Source organism: Dicentrarchus labrax, unplaced genomic scaffold (assembly GCF_905237075.1).
Source record: "Dicentrarchus labrax unplaced genomic scaffold, dlabrax2021, whole genome shotgun sequence".
Taxonomy (NCBI): Eukaryota; Metazoa; Chordata; class Actinopteri; family Moronidae; genus Dicentrarchus; species Dicentrarchus labrax.
The window spans coordinates 16,988,097-17,010,906 of NW_026136719.1; the positions used below are offsets into that span (position 1 = coordinate 16,988,097).

Genomic DNA, 22,810 nt, shown 5'->3' on the forward strand with positions numbered 1-22,810 from the left:
GTCTTAGCATGTGTGAAGAGGCTTATTTGATATGAATACTGTGGTATATAAAGGCAGATACAGGAGTGCAATTACACCTAATGGCTGGAAATGCTCCTGTTTAAGACATCTTGGTGTATGATGTCTGATTATGGGTGATCATTTTCTGCTTTTTGGTGAAAAAGCACAGCTCCCAGGTCCTGGGCTTTACTGATGATAGTGGTTCAGAACAATGGGCTATTGAAATGCATTGTCACTATCCCAGCTTAAATGTCAGAGGATAAGGCTGGCAAGAAAGGGCTCAACCAACACTAAGAGCAGCTGGTATGATGCTATGAACTGGAACAGCCCTTGAGTAGCCTTTAACCATCGACTCAAACATAAAATATATATACACTATAATTACAAACATGAGAATTTCACATGTGAAGAGATTGTTTTTTTCTTGTCCCTGCAGTGTCTTAATAATGAGTTTCAATTCTATTGATTCTTTTAAAGTAGAGCTGTCACACATGCTGTCACAAGGCTCGTGTAATGACTAAAGTGAATTTTACACAGAAAAAACGGCAAGGTTTGTTCAAACATCAGTAGCAGAAATACATAAAAAGGGAGAAACTACTGTATATATTGTAAGTAGAATACAGCATAGAGTTCATAACCCCAGTGGTGGAATAAGTATTCAGATCCTTTATTTAAATCTGCAATAACTGATTTTTATTTTTTTTTATTTTTTGGCTTCTTGGAGGCAGTAGAATCAAGTTGTGAACTTAAGATTGGCACATTACAGAGCAACATTATGTTTAATTCTGAGTTGTGTTTTGGCCACCTGGTGAACCCAAGTTCAATATTCACTTATCTTCTAGCTTTTTAGCTACATTTTTGGTATCCACCAACTCCTGAGGGAAATATCTCACCCTTTAGCTGCTAAAAGCTTCACCATGTTGACTGCCTATTGCTTACTGTGTCTGCTTGCTGTTTGGTGTTGAGCAGGTGGACCATGGGTTTTTAAATCTTGTTTGCTGAAAAGAGTTACCTGTTGCGGTTTAAAACTACACTCTGAGTGCTGTGAGAGTGAACGAAAACAGTAAAGTTGCAGGACAAACAGCTAAACAATGAGCTGAAACTCACTATAAAGCTGCATAAAGCTGAGGGGAGCTGCAGATTCAAATGATAATTCTCTGCCAGTTCATCACTATGAGCAACCTCTTTCACATTTTCTCCTCGCTTTCACATTCTCATTTGTATTTTATTGGATAGTTAGATCTGTAATCATCATATTCTATAAGATCATCATATTCTATAAGACAAAAACAAACAAACATGTGTTTTGCATGTAGAATCTTCATAATCTTCATGAAGTCAGGTCAATTTTATTTATGTAGCCCAATATCACAAATCTGCCACAAATGTTTTTTACAGTCTGTACAGCATACAATCCATGCTGTGGCCATGGGTTCGATTCCAACCTGTGGACCATGCCTTCTTTCTCTCTTCATTACTTTCGTGACAATCTATAGCTGTTACTATCTCTTACAGGCAATAAAAGCTTCAAAACATATATATAAGACCCTCAATTCTGACACTCAACACATGTGTACAGAAAATGCAAAATGATAGCATGGACAATCAAGATGACAAAATTATAGATTGTAAACATATGTGAAGAATATGGATCTGGGAGCATGTCAAGCAACTTGCAAGCACCACCAAACACAGACCTCAGCCACAAAACCACCTCTCCACTATAGAGACCTAGAAACAGGGCAGACAACCACACAAGAGAGCAAAGCTAAAGTACGCCATTCACACAGAGGGAGACAAGACGTGAGGTGGAATCTTTTGGAGGATGAAGATCCAGATCTAAAACATCTGGAATGAGGCACTGATAGATAGAGGTCAAAGGAGAGCTGATGGTCCAGCACAGAGAAGCTGGAGAAGAACTGTAGTGGAATAAAAAGTACAGTATTTTCAATTGTGGAGGAGAAGTAGAAAAGTTGCATGAAATGGAAATACTCTTTATACTTTTATTAATGGTAACAATCTGTAAGATTTATATCTAAATACATGTCTATTAAGTCACTATCTATTGCCAGATGAAATAACACTATGGGGTGTCTGTGACAACATTCCCAGGAAAAATGCTGTATTAAGTTACTGCTAATGCAAACAGAACATTATCTACTTCTGGAGCTTCACATTAAAGCGCATTTACCACCAGTAACAACACGTGTCACCAAGTCAACCAGGACTAAAATCTTAAGGACCATAAATTTAAGCAAATGTACTCAGTTACCATTCCACCACTGACTGACAGTGGGCAGGACCATCTACTTGTTTCCTTATACATGACATGACACTGCAAGATAGCTGAACTATATATGTAAAAGCATAAAACACCCAAATCTCCAACTGAACTGTCAGCAGCCGAGTTGCATTGTGGGCGACGTAGGCAACAGGTTTTGACAAGGAAGAATAATGAATGAATGAATGACTTGAAGAGATGATATCTCTGGTTATGCTGCACTGATTTATAAACTGTCCATCACAAGCCGGCAATGTTCTACAGGAACGCAATGCTGAATCAGTAGAGTAGTCTTTAAATACACTCATATGCTGCCTTCTTTTGGGGCAGCTGTGGCTCAAGGAGGAAGAGTGGGTCTCCTACTACATGTCGAAGTGTCCCAAAGTGTGGACCAGCAGCCCCGTTTTTACAATTTTTGAGACAATTAAGACACACACACACCAATAGTTTATTTGAAACAAACTTTAACAGGTGAAGGCCAGCAGGAAACACAGGGGGTCAGACTGGAGACCTGAAAGGGTTGTTTGACTGCTGATGAAGACCGAGGCCACCTGATGAGTGTGGCTGAAGACTAGTGAACACTAGTGGCAGGAGGAGACTGGCTGGAGGCTGATGAGTGTAGGCAGCAAACTGGTGGGCTGAGGCAGGATACTGGCACACCACTAACAGGCAGGTAACAGGATTAACAGGCAGGAAATCAGGGGAACAAAATCAGGTTGACACTGAGGGAACTTGCCAAACAAAGAGAATGAGCGACATACTGCCTTAAATAAACTATGGGGCAATGAGCAGTTACTGGGGAGTGTGGAATCACTCCCTCATTCAATCCACACTTGTTTACTCTATATTCAGATTACAGTCTAGTAACGCTCACCTGAGTTAATTCCTGTATTCTTTTCGTACTGTTGACACTTGCCAAAAATAAATTAATTAATCCAAAAGTAAGGAAAAATTTGCCATTCCCAGATTTTTGCCGACAACATCAAAATCTATTGAGTCAACAGGCCTTTTTCATGGCAGACATTTTGACTTGTCACAGTAGGAACAGCACAGGTGTAAGTGATAACAACAATGGCGCAGTACACCAAGCCAGCAGTCAGTGATCCTGCATGAAGAATAGCAATCCTGCTTTAACATGTTAAAAAGTCTACATAGCAATTTGCCTGCCACTCTGTATCATTTCAGAGCTGCTATTCCCTCCCTGCCCTGCAGTAGTCCCCAGTATTTTCCCTACCTAAGCCATCACCTGTTCCCAATCACCTAATCAGCTCCCCTAGTATAGACAGGCACTGCAATCCTTGCAGTATGCTATCATTAACTGTGTTAACATGAAACTCTTTATTTGACTAAAAATCATCAGAATACGCTCACACTCGTAATCTGACTCAAAGAATAGAAATTTGTCATCTGTTCTTTTCATGCACATGTTCACATTCTTGAATTAATGTGCTCTGTCAAGTGCTCTCTCCCATTTTTGGTGCATCTATATTCAATAGCTTTGTAGACAACAGCAGTATACTCATATATACTCAGCACAAATGCACCTGAGTACGCTAATAATAGCGTCCAGTGCTCTAGTCATTTTTCCCATGCTGAAGTACATTTACACATCCACTTGTACCTACAGTATGGAAGCTGGATTTCAAGGCTATGTGGGAACACTAATGAGAGAGATTAAACAAATAATGACCTTTTTGAACACAGGTGGGATAAGCACAAAGGCCAGACATAAACAAGGTGGTTTGGAGAGGTAGATCTAGTAGCTCTATCTTACTGCTTTGTCCTTTCAGCGAACTCTTCCCAAGCAGAGGGAGAGGCATGCTCCTATTTTTGGTAGAATCATAAATGCAAAATACTGTGTAAGTATTCTTTGGAGAGTTCACATTTTTAATCCCTCATTATATCTAATAAGGGCAAACTTGTTCCCCTAAAATAAAAAAATGAAAAAACACACACATTGAGTGGCATAAGAGAACATCTAAAGTCTGTTGTAATTAGTTTATGCTACTAAAGGCGTATCCAGAATGATGTGTGATGTTTTTTTTTTAATTCAATAAGCAACTAGTTTTATGTGAAAACATACAATATTGCCCTTTAAACCTCCAAACTGCCTGAACGTGGAATGCTATCAAAGTAATAATCTGTGACATTTTTATCTAAATTGATTTCTCTTTCTGTTTACTGTTAATTTAACAGAATAGTGATTTAAGCCTTACCTGTTTCATAAGAGCTTTTACATGTGATTGTGTTACAGCTGTTCTATACGCAGTTACATGTAGCTGATTACAGGAAGAAATCCTCTAAACTGGTGAGTTTTACAAATGGAAATGTGTGCAACAGGAACATGGTTTTCACTTTACAAGGTTTTATTCAGATGCCATTTTCAGGCATGCTTCTTCTCTCTCCCTCACTGGTCCATTTGGTTTCCAGATATTTCAAATAGTCTAACGTTGCCAGACCTGCAGTACAAACAGTGTCTCTTTGTGATATTTGAGAGAGGTCTGGTCAAACTCACTGTCACTCTGAGATGTCTGAATGAAATTATCTGGGTTGTTAAGAATTGAACTACTGAGAATCATCAATGGCATTATTTACTGATCCTATTAAAGGGCCAGTTCATATATATATATATATATATATATATATTCCCACATAGCATCCGGCCATGAAGGTAGTTTTGATTTTTACTTCCCAAGTGAGTAAAAAGTAAAATATTGTAAATAAACAAAGGAAATTCTAAAAACTCAACGCCATAAAACGCCATGAAAGTACTTGTTACAAAAATAATTAAAAACCTGTGACTGACAAGGCAATGTCAGAGCATCGCATAAATTAGCAGCATATTTAACATTAACAGACAAGCTTCAAAGACAGGTTGATGGAATTTGAGGGTTCAGATAAAAGCAAAAATTTGAAGGATTTTGGTCGTGTTGAAGGCTGTTGTGTTTGAACTTCCCGATTTGCTTTAAAAAATGCAATTACAAATGTTTGTATTACGCTCTGAGCACCTGTTAAATTCAGAAGAGGCAGCATGCGATTTGTTCAAGGACAACATTCTTTCAGATAATAAAATGTACACTGCAGATTTAAGAAATGATTTCCAAATATTTTGTGGCATTCAGAGGGACGAAGTTTGAAATACGCCACTGAAAAAGAAACAAAGAATTTTTTTGTATAGGCCTATAGCTATGTAGCAACAAGACCAACAAAAGGCAGTAAAAGATTATCAGAAGAGTCAAAAACATCAATAAATCATACACTTAGTTCAGGAACTTTCATTTTGTGTTGGTTCTGGCAGCCCCTGTGGACAAAAGCGATAGTGTTTCCACCTCCTCCTTGTTTCACTGATTTTGAGGGAAAACCGATCAAATCCGACCCGGTTGCATGCATTAAGAATAACTATACAGAAATAGCCAATCTTCTTGGTGATGGTTTTGTTTGTTTATGTTGGTCATGTAATTGAGACTGTTTCATAACCAGTTCAATACTCCTTGCGGTAGGCCTATGTTTAAATAGATAATATGGAGTTTTAAAAGAAAAAAGAAGCTTTATACTTTCCCTTTAGGCTCCAATAAATCGCCTTTCAGTTCTTAAAATTAAATCTTTGTTTATTTTACGCTTCTTTTTTAGTGAAGTAAGTATCTGTTTTTGCACGTGCAACAATAAGCACAACAGTATACTTTTCCTGCCCTGTGATTATGATTAAAGACATTTCAGAGAGAGACATTTCCAATATTGTTGCTGTCTGACTGAAGCAGGCACTCAATGCAGACAGAGAGGAGCCTTGCTGACCGGCAGCATCACCAGACCACTGTTTACTTCACTGTTTCATTCATTTGTCCAGCAGGGCCTTAAATGTATTTCTCTGTGTCCTGTTATTTTGTATAGAGAGATAGTCAGATATGCTTTGAGTGGTTTGTTATATGAGGCTTAAGTTATAGAATCACATCGGCTGCCTTTTCTTACATTTGTCAATATGAAACTGCTTGACAGCTTGTTTATCAGAGCACCAGTTCCTCTGTGGTGCTCTGTTATGTGTTGACCTGCTTCTACTGGCATTTTTATTTTATAATTATTTCTTCTTTTTTTTTTTTTTTTTTCCATGTTTGCCTATATGTTATACAGCAGCAGTGGTTTGTTCTCAATTAAAAATTCCCTCCAGACATGTATAAAGACAAATATATAAATAGCCGGCAACAATAATGTGTGTCTGATATGTTTTTCTACAATAAAGTATAATTTCCACGTTAAAATCCATAGAAAGTATTCCTTCTACCTCATTACAAATCCAGAAACTATGAATATGCAAATTTTGTTATTCCTCAAGTTTTCCTGCTGGATACAAAATGTGTCCTACTTCACTGTAAAGTCCATTCTCAGTGTTTGTGCACTGGAGGCTTCAAGTCTCTATATCACACTTGGATAAGTTGCATACTGGACCAGGTTGACTATTTGTGATGTCACAAATCATGCTCGTAGGCCCCGCCCCTTAAAATCAGCTTTATAATAAGCACAGAGATACCGTCTACTTTGAGCAGATGAATGTGAAAACATGCTTCTTGTTTCAAACTAGCATGTACAGGTAGATCATTCTACACTGTAAAGCTCAAACATCCAACTGTAGGAACAAGAAGAGAAACATATGTTTGAGTAGAAGGCTAATAGATTGTATGGAGAAAGTATGGAGAAAAATGACAGCTGTTTATTTGGCTTTCTGGAGGATAATCTCCTCAGAGGAAATGTAAATATAAATGTTTAAACAGAATATATATTATTTACTCCAGCAGTACGGCAACTGTTACCTCCCTTTTGGAGATTTCTGTTTGACTGTTTAAAAGATGATTTGCGTGAAAGTGCTAAAGTAATGACATTATATTTTTAGATTTATCTCGTCCCAGCTTTTTTATTTTTTCATCAACTTTCACAGCTTCTGTAATTTCAGTGCAATTTCAGGCTCTGATTGCTCTGTTGCTTGAATACTAATCATTGTTATAACTTGTTTTCTATTCTGCTCTTTTTGCATTTAAGGAAAGGTCATTTAATATAAAAAAGAAAAGAAATGAAAAAGTTGCAAGAGGTTAGTAAACAGATGGCACTCCAAACCAAGTGCAGGACTGTGTTTTATAAAACCCTGACTGCACCACAGTTCTGTGAACTAAAACCACTTTGATTACATCTTGTCTGAAATTAGTCAGAGCACCAGCTTTGTATTGAAAGTCTTTCTCAAAATGAATTAAAATATTTTGTAAATGTTTGTCCATCATGTTATTGAGAGACTTTTCTTTTTTTTACTTTATTTTTAAATGCAAAGTTTTAAAGTTTTACAAAGACAAACAGAACATACAAATCAAACAAACAAACCTGAACATATAGATCACCAGGGGAAATATATATGTTGTTCCAGAAAGAAAAGAAACATACATAGTATTACTCCTTGTACTAAAGAGTTACAAAAATCCATAGGTGAGAGATGAAGAGGGAGGGGATTAGAGGAAGGCAGGCAAAAGGCAGGCAAAAGCCAGCCGGCCAGACAAGGGAGTCTCTCCAGGGCAAGTCCAACAAAGCATCAGTCATACTGCCGAGGATAAACAAAATGAAAAAGAAAGGAGCTGCTCTATTCGGTTTTCTCATTTATATACAAAAGCCATTTCAACCATTACCTCTGGGCTTTATTATGGTTCAATTTTAGAGAAAAAGTCAACATCTCCATTTCATGTATTTCTTTTACAGTGGATTAAGAGACTTTTTCAAAGGCTGTTTTTGTAGGTTTGATGTGATGACAGATCAGATTTTCTCTTAAGTGTCGAGGGTGAGCTCCTTCAAACATCTCCCTCAGAGTATCAGCAAGTAATTACAGAAATATTCCTGCTAATGACAAAACTCATTGAGGCTTACTGTATTATTACAGTTCCTTTTTAACTCATGTGAAGTGCCTTTGAGTTTCTTGAAAAGTGCTCTATTAATTAAATGTATTATTATTATTATTATTATTGGCCTGTTCGTTATTAGGTTCAACCTGCTCTGAATGATTTTTCATTTCTTATTTACTGGCACACACACACACGCCACTGTGTTGGATAAGTAAGTTATTTGTTCCCATTTAATCAGTGGTGTAGTGGTGCTTTGAGAAGTGGGTACACTCGTAATTTATGCCCTATTGTTTGTTTGTTTTTTAAAGCGGCACTGGCACGTCCAGTAAACGATAAACGCCCTTTTATAGAGTAACAGTAGTATTTGCAGTAAGTCACATAACTTCTGCATAAGCCACAGAAGAGGTGCAGATTTTGTAATCAATACTGGCCCATAGATGGGTGAGACATCTACATATCTATGTATTTTGAGTGACGTATTTTTTATTCTTTACTCCATCCACTCATGAAAATTGGACAACTATGTCATGCCTTCACCATCCCAGCTCGCAGAACAGTACTGAATGATGCCATCAGAGGGGATTTAGAAGTGGGGTTACAGTGCTGACTGAAAAATAGGTCTGTATACGCTGTATACCTGCGTATACCCTGCACTACACCGCTATATTATTCATGCTTACGAACAATTGGAGAACTTGATTTTTCCCTTGAATAAGGGAATAAGTTGAGGGCAGTAACATTCACTCAGTACTACCTGACTATATCTCCTCTTCTTCAATTCAAACAGGGCTTTTGGTCTGTTTGGTTCTTAAAACTTGAAAGTTTAATTAACCAAGTTAGCCGATAAATATTTTCATTCAGAATATGAACTGGCTTTCTAGAGTCAAGGACTTTTTTAGTTCACACTCTGAAGTACATTTATTCCAACAGTAATTTTTTTTTTCAAGTCAATGGAGGTGTTGAGCTCTAAGTGCATTCCTCAACAGTCTCTTACACACAGGTGAATTCTATTTTATTACGCACTTTATTGACCAGATATATAAAAGGTATAACACAGAGATACAGAGGTCAATGTCTGCTCACTGAAAGGCATTCTACCTCTGAGAATATTCATGAGCTAAATGGGGCTTTCATGAACCTTTGGACAGAAAGGATCAACGGTTCCTCACTGCTGCTCTCAGATCTCAGTGGAAATGTAACACAACACTTAAGTTTCTAGGTTGTAGCTATGAACATTGGATTGAGAGAGAGGCTTGTGTTGATAAAGCTCAGTTATCAGACATTTTCTTTTAAAGATTACACTGTAGAAATAACTCAATTAACCAGCAAAAAACAGTTGGATATACAAACAAACTGTATTGAATAATTGGTTTTAGCCCTAAGTGAATATAATTGCACTGTAGATTATAGTTTTCTATTTAAACAAAACAGTTGTTTTGGTCAACAAGGGTTTTAGGTTCAGTAACAACATATACATACATTCTTAAATCATCTATTTACCCTTTCTGTGTTTTTACACATTTAATTAATAGGGTGTTAAAATACATTTCACATTCTCTGCTAAAGGGGATTTCTACTTTCACAAAGGTTCCATTTAATTATTTATTTTATACACAAACACAATTCAGTTATGGTTCCTTAATAGTTACAGATACTGTTTTAACTAACTTTTGAACCGATCTTTAGTATTCTCTTTAACAATATGCACTGGCAATGAATTCCACCTGACCATGGCCTAACGTCTAATACTATCAGTATTATAAATTCAAACATCTCCCTCAGAGTATCAGCAAGTAATTACAGAAATATTCCTGCAAAACTCATTGAGGCTTACTGTATTATTACAGTTCCTTTTTTAACTCATGTGAAGTGCCTTTGAGTTTCTTGAAAAGTGCTCTAGTAATTAAATGTATTATTATTATTATTATTATTGGCCTGTTCGTTATTAGGTTCAGCCTGCTCTGAATGATTTTTCATTTCTTATTTACTGGCACACACACACACACGCCACTGTGTTGGATAAGTAAGTTATTTGTTCTCATTTAATCAGTGGTGTAGTGGTGCTTTGAGAAGTGGGTACACTCGTAATTTATGCCCTATTGTTTGTTTGTTTTTTAAAGCGTTTTCTAACGTCTAATACTATCAGTATTATAAATTCATGAAAAAGTGCAAAAAACATGAACATGGCCAAAATGATCAGAACTTTTCTGCTCAGTTTGTTTTCAGTGTGTAAGATGAATATAATGTTGTGTTTGCCAGGTGAGCATTAAGTATGTTGCATCTATCAAAAGAAGTCTATAGATTTAATAGAATTAATAATATACTATTTTAGTGTAGTTCATCACCTTTGTTATATAAGACCCTGATGGTGTGTTGGCCTCTACATTTGCTTACTGGAACAAGACAGAGTTTAACATGTAGAGATACATTGTGCTATACACATATTTACTTATATCAAATAGGAGGCAAATGAGCCCCTGCCACATTTGTTGTTCATAAAACAATCTTATAGAGGCTGAAAAACAAGTATTCTTTAAAGAGCTAAATTTAATTTCAGGAGATGCACCATCGTATTTGTGAAAGAACACAGCATGGAGGGGAATTATAGGTTATTTTTTTGTTAAAATAAGCATTACATGGCTCTACAGTCTGACAGACATTGCTGATATGGAGCATTCAGTCAGTAACATGGGTCTCCCAGTTCCTCCTTTCTGCATTAACAGAATACATTTTCTGGTATCCCGCTTTATCCAATCAGGAGAGAAAACTCCACAAAGATGCAGTCCTCAGTGGCAGGCAGCAGAATATCAGTGTGGTGACACTGCCATGGAGTGTTGAGTAGATATAAAGATATAGATATAGATATAGATATATTTTTTAACAGCAAATTGTTTAAATTTGGTTCTCTATTAAACATTACAGGTCAAAATGACTCAAAATATGAACCCACATATACTAAATACTAATGTCTCTACACTGATGAAGAAACAGCAGAATTTATTATAACAACATCAGGGGGAGTAGTAGAAGTTATAGTAGTATTAGTTTAGTTCAATACAGATGCCAGTGGGAATATCAAATGTTGGACATCATATTTTCAGCTGAAGTGTAATTAACCATCAACTCTCAAAGCAAAGGATGTACAGATATTTCAAAAGAATATAAAATGCTACTGAAGAGTCAAGGACCTTTTTTAGAGTCAATGGATGTTCAATCCTGCGAGCTCTAAGTGCATTCCTGAACAGTTTCTAACACATCACTAAAGTACTTTTTCATTTTAAGTTACTGAAAAGGAGGCAGAGAAATGCCAATAATGTGTTTTATTACCCAGGTATTAGTCCCGTTGTGCAATGAAAATATAAAGTCAAAGAGGTCAATGCACATACTGAAAGAGAAAGTTTCTCTAAATGGTGCTTTGTTGAACCTTTGTATGGAAACTGGTTCTTCTGCCGCTATTCTCAGATCTTCATTAAAATGTAACTGTGCCATTAAAAACATTTTTTAAACGTTTATTTATTCACCGGAGTGTCACGAAGAACAATGTTCTCTTTTCCACAGTCACGTTCACACCTGCCAGTACAACAACAGTCTGATCTGATGGGTTTATGAGCAGTCCCACTGGAGGTTTGGAAGGCCTTGCTCAGGGCTCCTCAATGATAATGAGGGAGGGGCAATTGGTGGCTGTCATTAAATCACAGATTTGTCCCTCTCTTTTTTTTTTTACTTATTCTACAATAAGCTGTGAAGTGTGTAGGAGAAACCCCGGTGGCTCTTGAAAAGCATGAAAGGCCCAATATACAGCCAGCGTTTGGTTTGTCCATTCTGGGCTACAGTAGAAACATAGTGGTTCAACATGGCAGACTATAATGAATGTTATCTTCCATTTTTGCCAATAGATCCTCCTAAATGTTACACACTGGACCCTAATGTTCAGGGTTTCCCTTGATTTAGCATTGCACTGCTGTAACATTGGATGGAGAGTCAAAAAGGAAAAAAGGATAAAAATTGGACCAGCGAAATCTCCGTTTTATTCTACAAATTTTTCTTCTTTGTCAAAACATGTCGCCTCCGTTAACCACAATGCAACTCAACCATCATCAGAGTGAATCACTAAAAACATAGGAGGAGATGCAGTTCTTGAACCAGGCTTAGTTAGTTACTAGTTCATTCCCAAATCAGCTTGAGGATCAGTGACAAACACTGAAGCTGTTCATTAGTCACAAGTTTAGTAAAAACGCATTGTCACTTCAAAAGAAACATCTTTAAATTACTTCAGCACTGTAAATGTTGTTAAGTCATATCAGATACTTTATGTCAGTTATTTATCGTCAGTACCACATCACACACGACCATGTGGCCATGCAGGTGATCACCTTCAAAATGTCATTTCGTTTAACCATCCAGTTGGCTCACACACTTCATAAAAGGCTTCAGCTGAATGAGAAGAAAAGAGAAAAAATTTCTGAAACACGGAGAACATTCTGACATAAATAACAACAAAGGAAAGCACAAATGTATAAAATGTTTATGAACTAAATACTGACATTCACATTCATAATGAAGATGATATTTGTATTTTGGCACCATTGTACATGTTACAGAATGAGTTTCATCATGTTATACAGATGTAGAAAATAAATGTTACACAAGTCAGTGTGTATCAAAACTGTTCTTTGGTATTATAACACACAAGTCTTCCACCCTTTTTTTACTGTACTGTAAACCAGACATTAAACTTATATTACATGCTGAAGATTCAGTAATTCAGCATGAAATATTAGGTAGCCGATAACAAAACACAAACATCATATTGCATATCCAGCATATCATGCCGTAAACACTTAAAATAACAGCTGGTGCTTTTGCAAATATCACTTTCAACTATTCTATAAAGAAAAAACAAAATACTCTGAAAAAGGTGCTTCATAAGCATCATAGCATATAGTGTATCTGAATAGGAAGCAACTGTTTGTCTTCCAGTCAAAGAGGTTTGCAGTTGATCTTCCAACAACATGCTTTATGGCGAGAATGGCAAGCACATTCAAACACATCACAGCATGCTCACCAGCTTCTATTGTCTACAGTAAGTCTGTGAAAATGTTATACACAGAGATTTAAAAAATAAAGGGGTGGGGTATCTTATTTTGCATTCATGGTTTTTCTGAGAGTCAACAGTAGATGGCAGCAAAGTAGAACTAAATACTGAGAAGGAAACCCACCAGACCACAGCATCAAAAGAGATTATTTGGTGTTATCCATAGGGGAAAAAAATGATAAAAACAATTTATGAAAGTAAACTGAATGGTCTGAGTATATAAAGATACTGAGCAAATTGTTGTAAAACACACCTGCATATATATAATAAAAAAAACATAGCAGGAGCACATATGTATAGTCAAAAGAAAACCTGCCTGTTGTTTCAGCGTTAACATGAGATCTAAGGTGACAGTTTACTGCGACGTCCAGAAGGCAGTTCTCAAAAGATAAAGTGCATCAAGTTAGTCAGTCATGACCTGAGTTAAGCTATTTTAACTGCAGGATCCATTTTCCAAGACAGTTTGTAAAAGGTTGCATTCTACAGCAATGATGATTGGACATGTCAGCAGTCTCAAGTCTTTAATGATTGTAGCCTCTCTCATTTTATTCGCATTTTAATTACCTTAAATCTTATTTTAACCCTACAAGTTCTGTACAGTTTCCACATCAAACCCAATGCAAAATTATTTGGTGCAACTTTCATTATCTGACAACTCCTGTAGTAAATTGCTAAAAAGTTGCATGAGCAACCTACAGTGTCTCTTCGTTGGCTGGTGCACAAGTACATGCAACACACCAGGAGCAAATCTCTATCATTATAAAAGGCAATTAAACATTAAAAAGGTGCCTGTGCACGGCTACATATGATAATAAAACAAGAACAATCCAGCTAATGCGCCACTCAGCCACAGATTTAATGGCATTTGGAGTCAAATATTAACAGCTGGGGTCTGCTGAGCGTCTACCTGAGCCTGTGCCCTATATTCTCCTGCAGCCACAGCAGTACAGGCTGTATAGAGCTGGGGCCATCAGGCACAGCCTCTGTGTACATCTGCAGCAGTACCTCTTGTAAAACGAGCAGCAGGGGCAAGCTCATGCTCAGTAGCTCATACAAGGATGCATAATCCTGGGCATTGTCCCTCAGGTGGCCGGCGAGGGCCTGTGCTGTACTACGCACACGGTGGGACAGGTACCATGGGGCGTTACACACAGCGCGAGTCACACTCAGGGGCCAACTCAGACGTTTCCTTATGAACGAGCTGAAGGTACCTGCTGAGGGTTGACTCTGTAGGTCTGTTGTGCTGCTGGACTCAGAGCTCTGTTCATCATCAGCGCATTGCTCCTGAACTCCAAAATGATTCTAAGACAGAGAAAGTCATGGATAGAGAAGTTAGATATTTTACTGTAAATATTGCTAGAATAAGATATTGTTAGAAATGCAAAGCACTCACTGAGCGTAGGGACAAATTCCTCCTTAGAGTTGTCCCATTGTTGCGTTGATCAAAATGAAGTTTACAGTACAATTTTCCTGTAAGATTACAGCAAAGGTCAGGACAAAGTAGCCACCTAAATATTAAACTTAGTTCTTTTTTAGTGATATATGGACAATAGCTGATATTTAATGATACGAACCCTGTTCAGAGTCAAAGGCATGTGCTCCCTGTCGCAGGGCAGAGCTGCAGGTAGAACAGCGAAAACACTCCCTGTGGAAGTAGAGCCCCTCGGTACAGACCCTCTCCACCATATAAACACGCCTCTCACATGAGTGACACTTGTCACCTGATGGGGGGAACGCCCTTCGAACTGAGCCGCCCTGGGAAACACAGTGATTGAGTTGTTGAGTGATGATGAAAATAAACTGTGAAACCATGACAGCAGATTAAGATGACATTAGACACCTTGTTATAATAACTTTTTGTCCAATTACTCTTTCCCACTACTTAAAGGTCCAGTGTGTAACATTTAGAAGGATCTATTGGCAGAAATGGGGTGTGTATAATCACCTTAGAATGAGGGATTTTTATCTACAGAGGGAGCGGGTCCCCTTCTATGGAGTCTATTATGTTTAACCACTATATTTCTACAGTAACCCTGAACAGGCAAACCAAACACTGGCTGTAAATAGGGCCTCTTGCGAGTTTTGCGGCATTCGTAGTTTGTCAAACGCACTTGGGGCTCACCCACCTACTGGGTGGGTGAGCCGAGGGGGTTGTAATCTGCAATTACACCACTAGATGTCACTAAATCCTACACACTGGTCCTTTAAATCCTGGTAATTAAATCCTTACATAATAAACACAAGATCGTTGAAACAACAGACACATACAGTTAACATCTATTGTAAAATCAACCAATATGCAAACTATTTGTTTAACAAAAAAACAACATTATCAAACTTCTTTTTTACAATTAGAAAGACCAAGGCTGTTATGGTTACAACTTTGCAACATGAAACCTGAGAAAGAAATTAAGTCACATTACTTCTTGCAAGACATTTAAACTCGGTGTTCAGTGGAGGTGTCGGTATACTCAATCACAACAGAAGTGAGTTATACATGCAGGAATAGTGATAGTGACAAAATTGAGTGCAAGATAAGGAACACACTGCTGTGTTAATGAATGTTTTCCACCCAGATCAAGTCTTTTCTTGTCAAAGTCATTTCCTGAATGTCTTATTGTTCAGAGATATCTTCTTGGGGATATTTTGAGTGATTTTTGTATGAGGCCTATGTGTCTGGGGAGAGAGGGTGACCACTTTTTTACTTTAAGCCTCAGACTCCTTTGCAATTGCTCACTAACTTTCAGCCAATGGTTAAGGAAACTGTTAAGGAAAGCAAGTAAGATAACTATAGATCATCACAAGGTTATATGGATATACACACATTGTTCAGTGAGGAAGTTTATTGTGATCTATATAGTTACCCAATTGCTCTTCAGGAATCAAATTAGATCTGAACATGGATCATTTTAAACTAGTGTAAGTCCTGCTATAACATCTGGCTGTGGAGTTGGAACAGGCTGTTTGGGATGGGTGGAGCAGAGAAACCCACAAAGTGCCACCACAAGAACACACACATCTCTTCTGTGAGGACTGCTGGTAATTAAAAGCACAAGGGGCAGAAACAGCAGTTAAAAGCAAAGCTCTCATGCAAAGCAGCAGTCATTCTGCATAAATCTGTCTATTGTAATTTAGAAGACACATGACCCCAATGTGAATCTTGGGTTAAGCTGCTTGTTTTTTAGGGCACTGCCTCTCTTTCTATCTGGAGGATTTCTGTGTGCTGCGTTTGGGATGCATAAGATATGTTTAGCCTTCACTACTAGAACAAACATAACATCATAAACATGAACTCATCTTTTCAGTTTATTAAATATACCAAGAGAACAATACAGTCCTGCAATAACTTGTAACCTCATTAAGTTTATAGTGGTTTTGTTTTTGTTTCATCTTTTTAGACATCTTTTGTTACCCTGACAGGTGTAATATTTAGTCTGATGTAAATGGCTTAGACAAAATGTTAGATAGTATACCTACTAAACGGAGTGTATTTTAAATAATCTCTTCTCTAGAAAATAGGAAATTATTAATGCTGTGCCAAATATTGCCAATTTATAAATGAAAGAGAAGCAGGCCAGCTGCAAAATGCTCTACTATGTTCACCAGCTAGCCTCTAACTGTGTCTGTCTGCTGTTTGGTGCTGAGCAGGTAGTGTACAGTTGGATTTTACAGATTTTACACTGAAAACAGTGGCCTGCTGAGGCTCAAAACGACACTATGAGAACACTGAGAGTGAACCAGAACATTAAAGTTGCTGCCGGACAGCTAAACAATGAGCTGAAACTCCCTATAAAGCTCCATTAGGGCCTCCAGAGCAGACTCAGGTGATAATTCTCTGCAGGTTCATCCCTACAAGCGATCGCTTTTTGTTGCTTTTACATTGCCATTGGTTACATTGTTATTCTAAAAATATTTTATAGCTGCTTCTTACCTTGATAAAAAAACAATCAAGTGTAAAAAAAAAAAATCTATGTTGTGCAAAATACTGAACGAGGGAGAAATTGGCTACATGCAACACTCGTGATCGAACATGGCGTCTTTCCACATGCAAATAAAGGCACTATGAGGGGCAGGTAGTGCAAAACACAAGGCCAAGGTGGGGTCACAAGCTTGAGGTAGTCACCTTGAGTACAGCTGAGCTGTCTGCTGAGAACAACCCACTAAGGTGAACGGCTTTTTCCTTTATACTCTTTGTTTGAAACTCTCTAGCCTGTTGTGTCTGAGCTTTTTTCTGCAGGATGACAGGGAGCACAGGAATAAAAGAAAAGCCATCAGTCTCCTCAGTACAATGAGACACATTCTTCCACCAACAAATGCGGAGCTTTCTGTGTGTAGACATAATTAGGTAGACTAATAACCATTTAATACGCACTATACAGCTAAATGATGAAAGACCTTTCTGTTCTACTTTCCCAATAAGAAGCAGGCTTTGACAGCTAAGTGTGTATTGTCGGGAGGAGAACAATAACGTCGCTGTGTGGAAAGAAGGCTGTCTTATTACATTAATTTCACACCCCACTTGATGTGGTTACTCATACTGTACTGAAACAGAAGACTCAGACAGCCACACACACCTGGCAGAGAAACTATGTCGGTTCAGCAAGGAAATATTGATGTTAATAAATCCTACAGTGAAGTATTGAGTCTTTAAGGCTTAAATGACTCAAAGCCTAATCTTAAAGTACATTAATTAAAAGGATAAATATTAAATTTAAGATTTAAATTTAAGATAGTTTAAAATAATGTGCAAAGTTGGATTAAAAGTTCACCTTGTCAAAAGTTCAAAAATCTGCTGATTAGCACCTCTAAAGTCAACCGTTTATAGAACCGCCCTGCATACTCTGGGAAGTCGCTGCATCCAGCTGTTGTTAGCCAAAATGTGGTTATAGTACGCAACGTTACCTAAAGCCACAAGCCAGTTGTCATATGGATTCAACAAATAATCCCAGATTGTGTTAATTAGTCGTTTTGGTAGGCATATATTTGCCCTTTATAGAAAGCCAGGCTATCTGTTTCCCCCTGCTTCCAGTCTTTATGCTAAGCTAAGCTAATCAACTCCCGGCTCCAGCTCTGTACTCAACACACAGATATGAGAGTGGTATCAATCTTCTCATCTAACTCTCGGCAAGAAAGCGGATAAGCGTAATTATCAAATTGTCCAAATGTTATTATACTGAAAATACTTTTAACCCACATCATACAGTATATGCCAGTTACCTGTATTTTGTCAACTATAAAAAAGGTCTGGTTTTCAACACTTGAAAGAAACATGTAACATTTAACTGAGCTCCAATAAAAGCTCATTCATTTCTGTTCAAATTGCAGGTGCATCTGCAAAATCTCAGAACAGAAGTCTCATAAGTCACCACAATGCCAAACACAGACAAACTGCACTGACAAAGAAGAACATTGGTCCAAATTTAAAACTAACCAACATGGATATAAAAGACACACTGCTGAGGTTGACCAGTGACAGTAAATTAACCCATCTGGCAATGTTTGCAATACTGATCTAGTTTAAAGTTATTTTGATTGATTGTTTCAATTATTTTGCCTGTATTTTAAGAAAACGTAAACCAGGTGAAACTGCAATTCAAACTAAAATACCTCACAAATCATAATCTTTCAACACTAAATAACTTGATAAGGTGAACAATTTTGCAATGCTGATCTGAGCCAACGCAGGCAGGCTTTTGGCAAAATCTGAATAATCTAAATATATTATTTGCAGATGTAAGCCAGCGCCTGCAGCCTGGCCCTGACCAGCCTGTTCCACTTGGAATCAGACTGGCCAATAATCATCCTGTGTGTCTGTCTCAGCATGTGCCAGGTCTGTAGGCCTGCTCTTGCCATTTTCGTCAGGCTGGATTATTTAGGGGCTGACTTCACCATCTGACTACACATTGCACAAGCCTAAATGTATAATCAGTGCATAATATATAATTAACATTCACTCTGGGGCCTTTTTGGGGATCAGAACATGTAACAGTCACAGGGGTATAAAAAAAGAGAACAGAAACAGAAGAAAGAAGTTAAAGATATGAAGGAGGAGATAGTGATCACCTCAGAGACGTGTTCATCCACCTCCCTGAGGCGCTGGAGGACTCTTGACATGAACTGGATTGCTGAGTGGCAGGATGAAGGTGAAGCAGGGGGGTCTGGACTCTCGGGCTGAGGCTGGGGCTTCGTCTCAGCGTGCGTTTGATCAACATGTCTGAGCTTCACTACAGAAAATGGATGCTGGGACTGAGGCTCCAGCTGGGGTTTGGGCAGTATCTTTGGAGGCGGGCGGACTAAGTGTTCTGCTGCTTTTCTGATACTGATTTCAAACTGAAAGGGATAATATACAGTAGTGCACATGTGAGTTGTGGTGCAACATATTTTTCACTTAGAGGCTGTTTGAAGAACCATACAGGTGGTTTTATATGTTTCAGCCCACACAAATACCTAACAAGGCTGCCAACTGTTTTCAAATAATTTTTGACTTTTTGAGGTGATAGTCATGCCAGCGCAGCATGAAACACAACTTGCATAGGTAATTCATTACCATTCTGTCTGCTTTATGTTTTGCCAAAGCTATGTAATCACCACATGGTAATGCAGCTGTGAACGGGAACTGTCTTTAAAACACCTTTGTCTTGAGGTAGTAATGCACTGAAGGGGCAATCTGACATCTGAGACCAGCGAGCAGCCAACAGCTACATTTAAATGAAAGAGACTGTCAAATTTACAATATTATATTCATACATTTGCTTTTTGTTTGCTTCGTGGGTATGATTTTCCTGAAGCTTAGCTCACTAATACAATGCTTTGACTACAGCAATTGCAAAGCTCTTTCATCAGTTTTTTGTCTGGCTTGTTAAGATGAATGCTCTCCAAAACCCTTACACAAGTATACTATATTGGTGTCTGATTACCAGACATACTGTAGTTCACTCTATAGAAATACATGGAAAAATTTACTCTGTGGAATCTATCTGTTAGATATAAGCCTGGTAATAAAGAAAAATCAAAAACTGTCTCTGAAAACTGGAAAATTGGAGTAAGGGTTCATTCACACTTGTATTTAAGATTAATAAAGGAATCGTCACGATTGTTTGAATGTGCCAGCATCAATTAGGCCAATTTACTTTAATGTCAGTTTTATCTAAATTTAATGTGAATGCTTTTCAGTTCCACCTTTAACACAAAAATGTATACTGTTGACCAAACATCCAAACAGCACTGACTTTACCTCCAAAGGGGTAGTTATAACGAAAACTCTAAACTGGAGGAACTTAGAAAAGTTATATGCAAAAGATTGCATAGTTTCTATGGTTTACAAGATTAAGTACATGTGCAACTATGTATTTTTATTTATGTTTTATCTTTTGAGCTTTAAATCTAGTTTTATGCTAGTTTGATCTGGTTTCTAGTTACATGTCATTGATATAACACATGAAGGAATCACATTCAGCCAGTTGTGGTGTGAAATTAGGGTCTAAATCAGTCTGGACTAAAGAATGTAAAACCAGCAGTATGGTAATTTAAATATAGAACAAAAAGACAGAAAACTCTGTAATTTAAGCTTTGCACACAAGTGGTGTATGTGTTTGAGGTATATGTATATACCATGTGCTGTAAATGTCTGTGTGTTTCCATGTACATATATAACTATACATGTGTCTTGGGGCAGCATACAAACACCCCTCTATTTTATGTGAAGCTTTACAGACTGTCACTAGTTTTAAATGCATTTGGCTACTGTTTCTGTGTCTTAACTGGCTTCTGGCAGCTCCAGACTACCTGTATCTCAGGAGGAGGTTTAGGTGCGACCGGAGGCCTGGGTTTAACGCGCAGACTCTCAGTCAGGTCAAGAGTTTGCAGTGGGGAGGATCTCTCACAGTCTGACTGAGATTTTGAAGAAAGGTTAGAAAGACGGTTAATAAAAAGGCACAGAAATAGAAAAGACTGAAAAGATTAAATGTTGGAAATAAAAGACAAGAGAAGGCTAGTATTAGAAAAAGGAAAATATATTAAAACCACAGACCACTATCAGAGCTCCAGCTCACAACAAGGAAAATTTAAAACATATTTATGATCCATGAAAAAGAAGGCAAATAGTCATTTCTAACTATATGCAGGCTTAGAAAGATGTATACAGTATTAAGTAAACAGATTGTATTCATACATGTATACTTACAGGCATAAATGAGTGGAAACCATAGTCCTACTACAATAAAATATAATCTCTGGGCCTATATTGTTGTGTTTTTTACCTGTGTTTTCCGGACAGAGTAGCTGGGTGTGTTTTCAAACTTGGCCAGCAACTGAGTAGCCATTGAGCGCACTTTGTTTTCCTTGGGTTCCCGGCTCTCCCGCGCTGTGGAGCCATTACTCGACAGATTGGTGGCCTAATGAGAGATGGACAGACAAGATCCCACTATAACAGTGTTTTTAAAATAGTGATTATGTTTGACACAAGTACGCAGTTTCACAACAAACCTCTTCCAAATAACTGCAGAATTTCCGCCTCCTTTTGTAAATTGGATCTGTACCGTCTGACTTCTTTTCATCCTGAAGAGCACAAGGTAATAAAGACTGAATAACCAACAAAAGAAGAGGAGTTTCAAGCCAAAAACTGCTGGAAAGAATCTCATATGATTATTGAAATCTCATTTAACAATCCCATACTGTATGTATATAAATTAAATCCCACATGAACTGGAAATGAAGATAATGTAAGTCAGGGACCGCCAGCTTGTCGTATTTATCACATCAGATTTAAACATTTCAGTGTGAATTACCTTTGGTACCCGTTTCCTGGGCAGTGCAAGATTGAGGACATTATTATTACTTCTGACTTCTTTAGATGGATAATCTTCATTGTTTTCATCCAGTCCTCTGGAACCTGCAGTATAGCACATGACTGCATTAGAGTTTTTTCATTGTTTCCATAGTGCACAGCCATAAATGTCAGGTGATATCAATGAATAATGATAACCATATAAATTATATAAGTTATAAGAGTAGTCTGGAAAAAAGAGAGTTACTGTATCTGTGTAGAGAAATGTTCCACTAAAAAATAAAGCCTTTCTGAATCACTCAACTGCATGTCAGAGGAAGGTGGATTTTATATAAAACACCATAGTACAGGTAAGCATTAAATGCCCTTCAGTAGACACAGGCAGCTGTCTTCATGTTGTCAAAAATCTCAGACTATTGCAGTCCACGGCTCTAGCATGCATTCCTCTCGTGCCACTATACGTGACTGATAGGACTGCACAACACACACAGTTTTCAACAGGAAACCAAATGACATTCAATACATTCTCTCTCACTGGAATTTCTGGGATTTTTTTGTTCGAGTTCATAAATATTCTAGTCATACAAAAAAAATAAAAGAAGTAGTAGTCTACAAAGTAGAGGACAAAAACAGTACATTAACAACAGGCAGTCATCAGTGCCTATAACTAATGAAACCAAGTCAAATTGATTCGAGCAGAGCCAAAGTCAAAAAGAGTATAGTATAGTCGAATAAAGTAAAGTAGAGTTGAGTTGTGTCTAGTAGAGAGGAGAGAGATG

General features: G+C 37.7%; 1 protein-coding gene across 8 annotated transcripts in view; it reads right to left on the minus strand.

Moving 5' to 3' along the window:
• Window positions 1-1,302: 1,302 nt before the first annotated feature.
• mical2a (microtubule associated monooxygenase, calponin and LIM domain containing 2a) overlaps window positions 1,303-22,810 on the minus strand; it is a 44,115-nt gene continuing 22,607 nt past the window's right edge. The window contains exons 14-24 of one of the 8 annotated variants that reach the window (XM_051379726.1): window positions 22,033-22,136; window positions 21,731-21,802; window positions 21,505-21,639; window positions 21,032-21,196; window positions 19,310-19,576; window positions 17,370-17,477; window positions 14,821-15,001; window positions 14,640-14,716; window positions 14,458-14,548; window positions 12,525-12,585; window positions 1,303-1,731 (exon numbers count right to left, since the gene is read on the minus strand). In XM_051379726.1, coding sequence (XP_051235686.1) covers window positions 12,527-12,585; window positions 14,458-14,548; window positions 14,640-14,716; window positions 14,821-15,001; window positions 17,370-17,477; window positions 19,310-19,576; window positions 21,032-21,196; window positions 21,505-21,639; window positions 21,731-21,802; window positions 22,033-22,136 — 1,259 coding nt within the window. In that variant the 3' untranslated portion in view covers window positions 1,303-1,731; window positions 12,525-12,526. Of the gene's footprint in view, window positions 1,920-12,150; window positions 12,586-12,662; window positions 14,549-14,639; window positions 14,717-14,820; window positions 15,002-17,369; window positions 17,478-19,309; window positions 19,577-21,031; window positions 21,197-21,504; window positions 21,640-21,730; window positions 21,803-22,032; window positions 22,137-22,810 lie in introns of those variants that run through there. The other 7 variants (XM_051379725.1, XM_051379724.1, XM_051379720.1 and 4 more) reach the window with 7 other exon arrangements.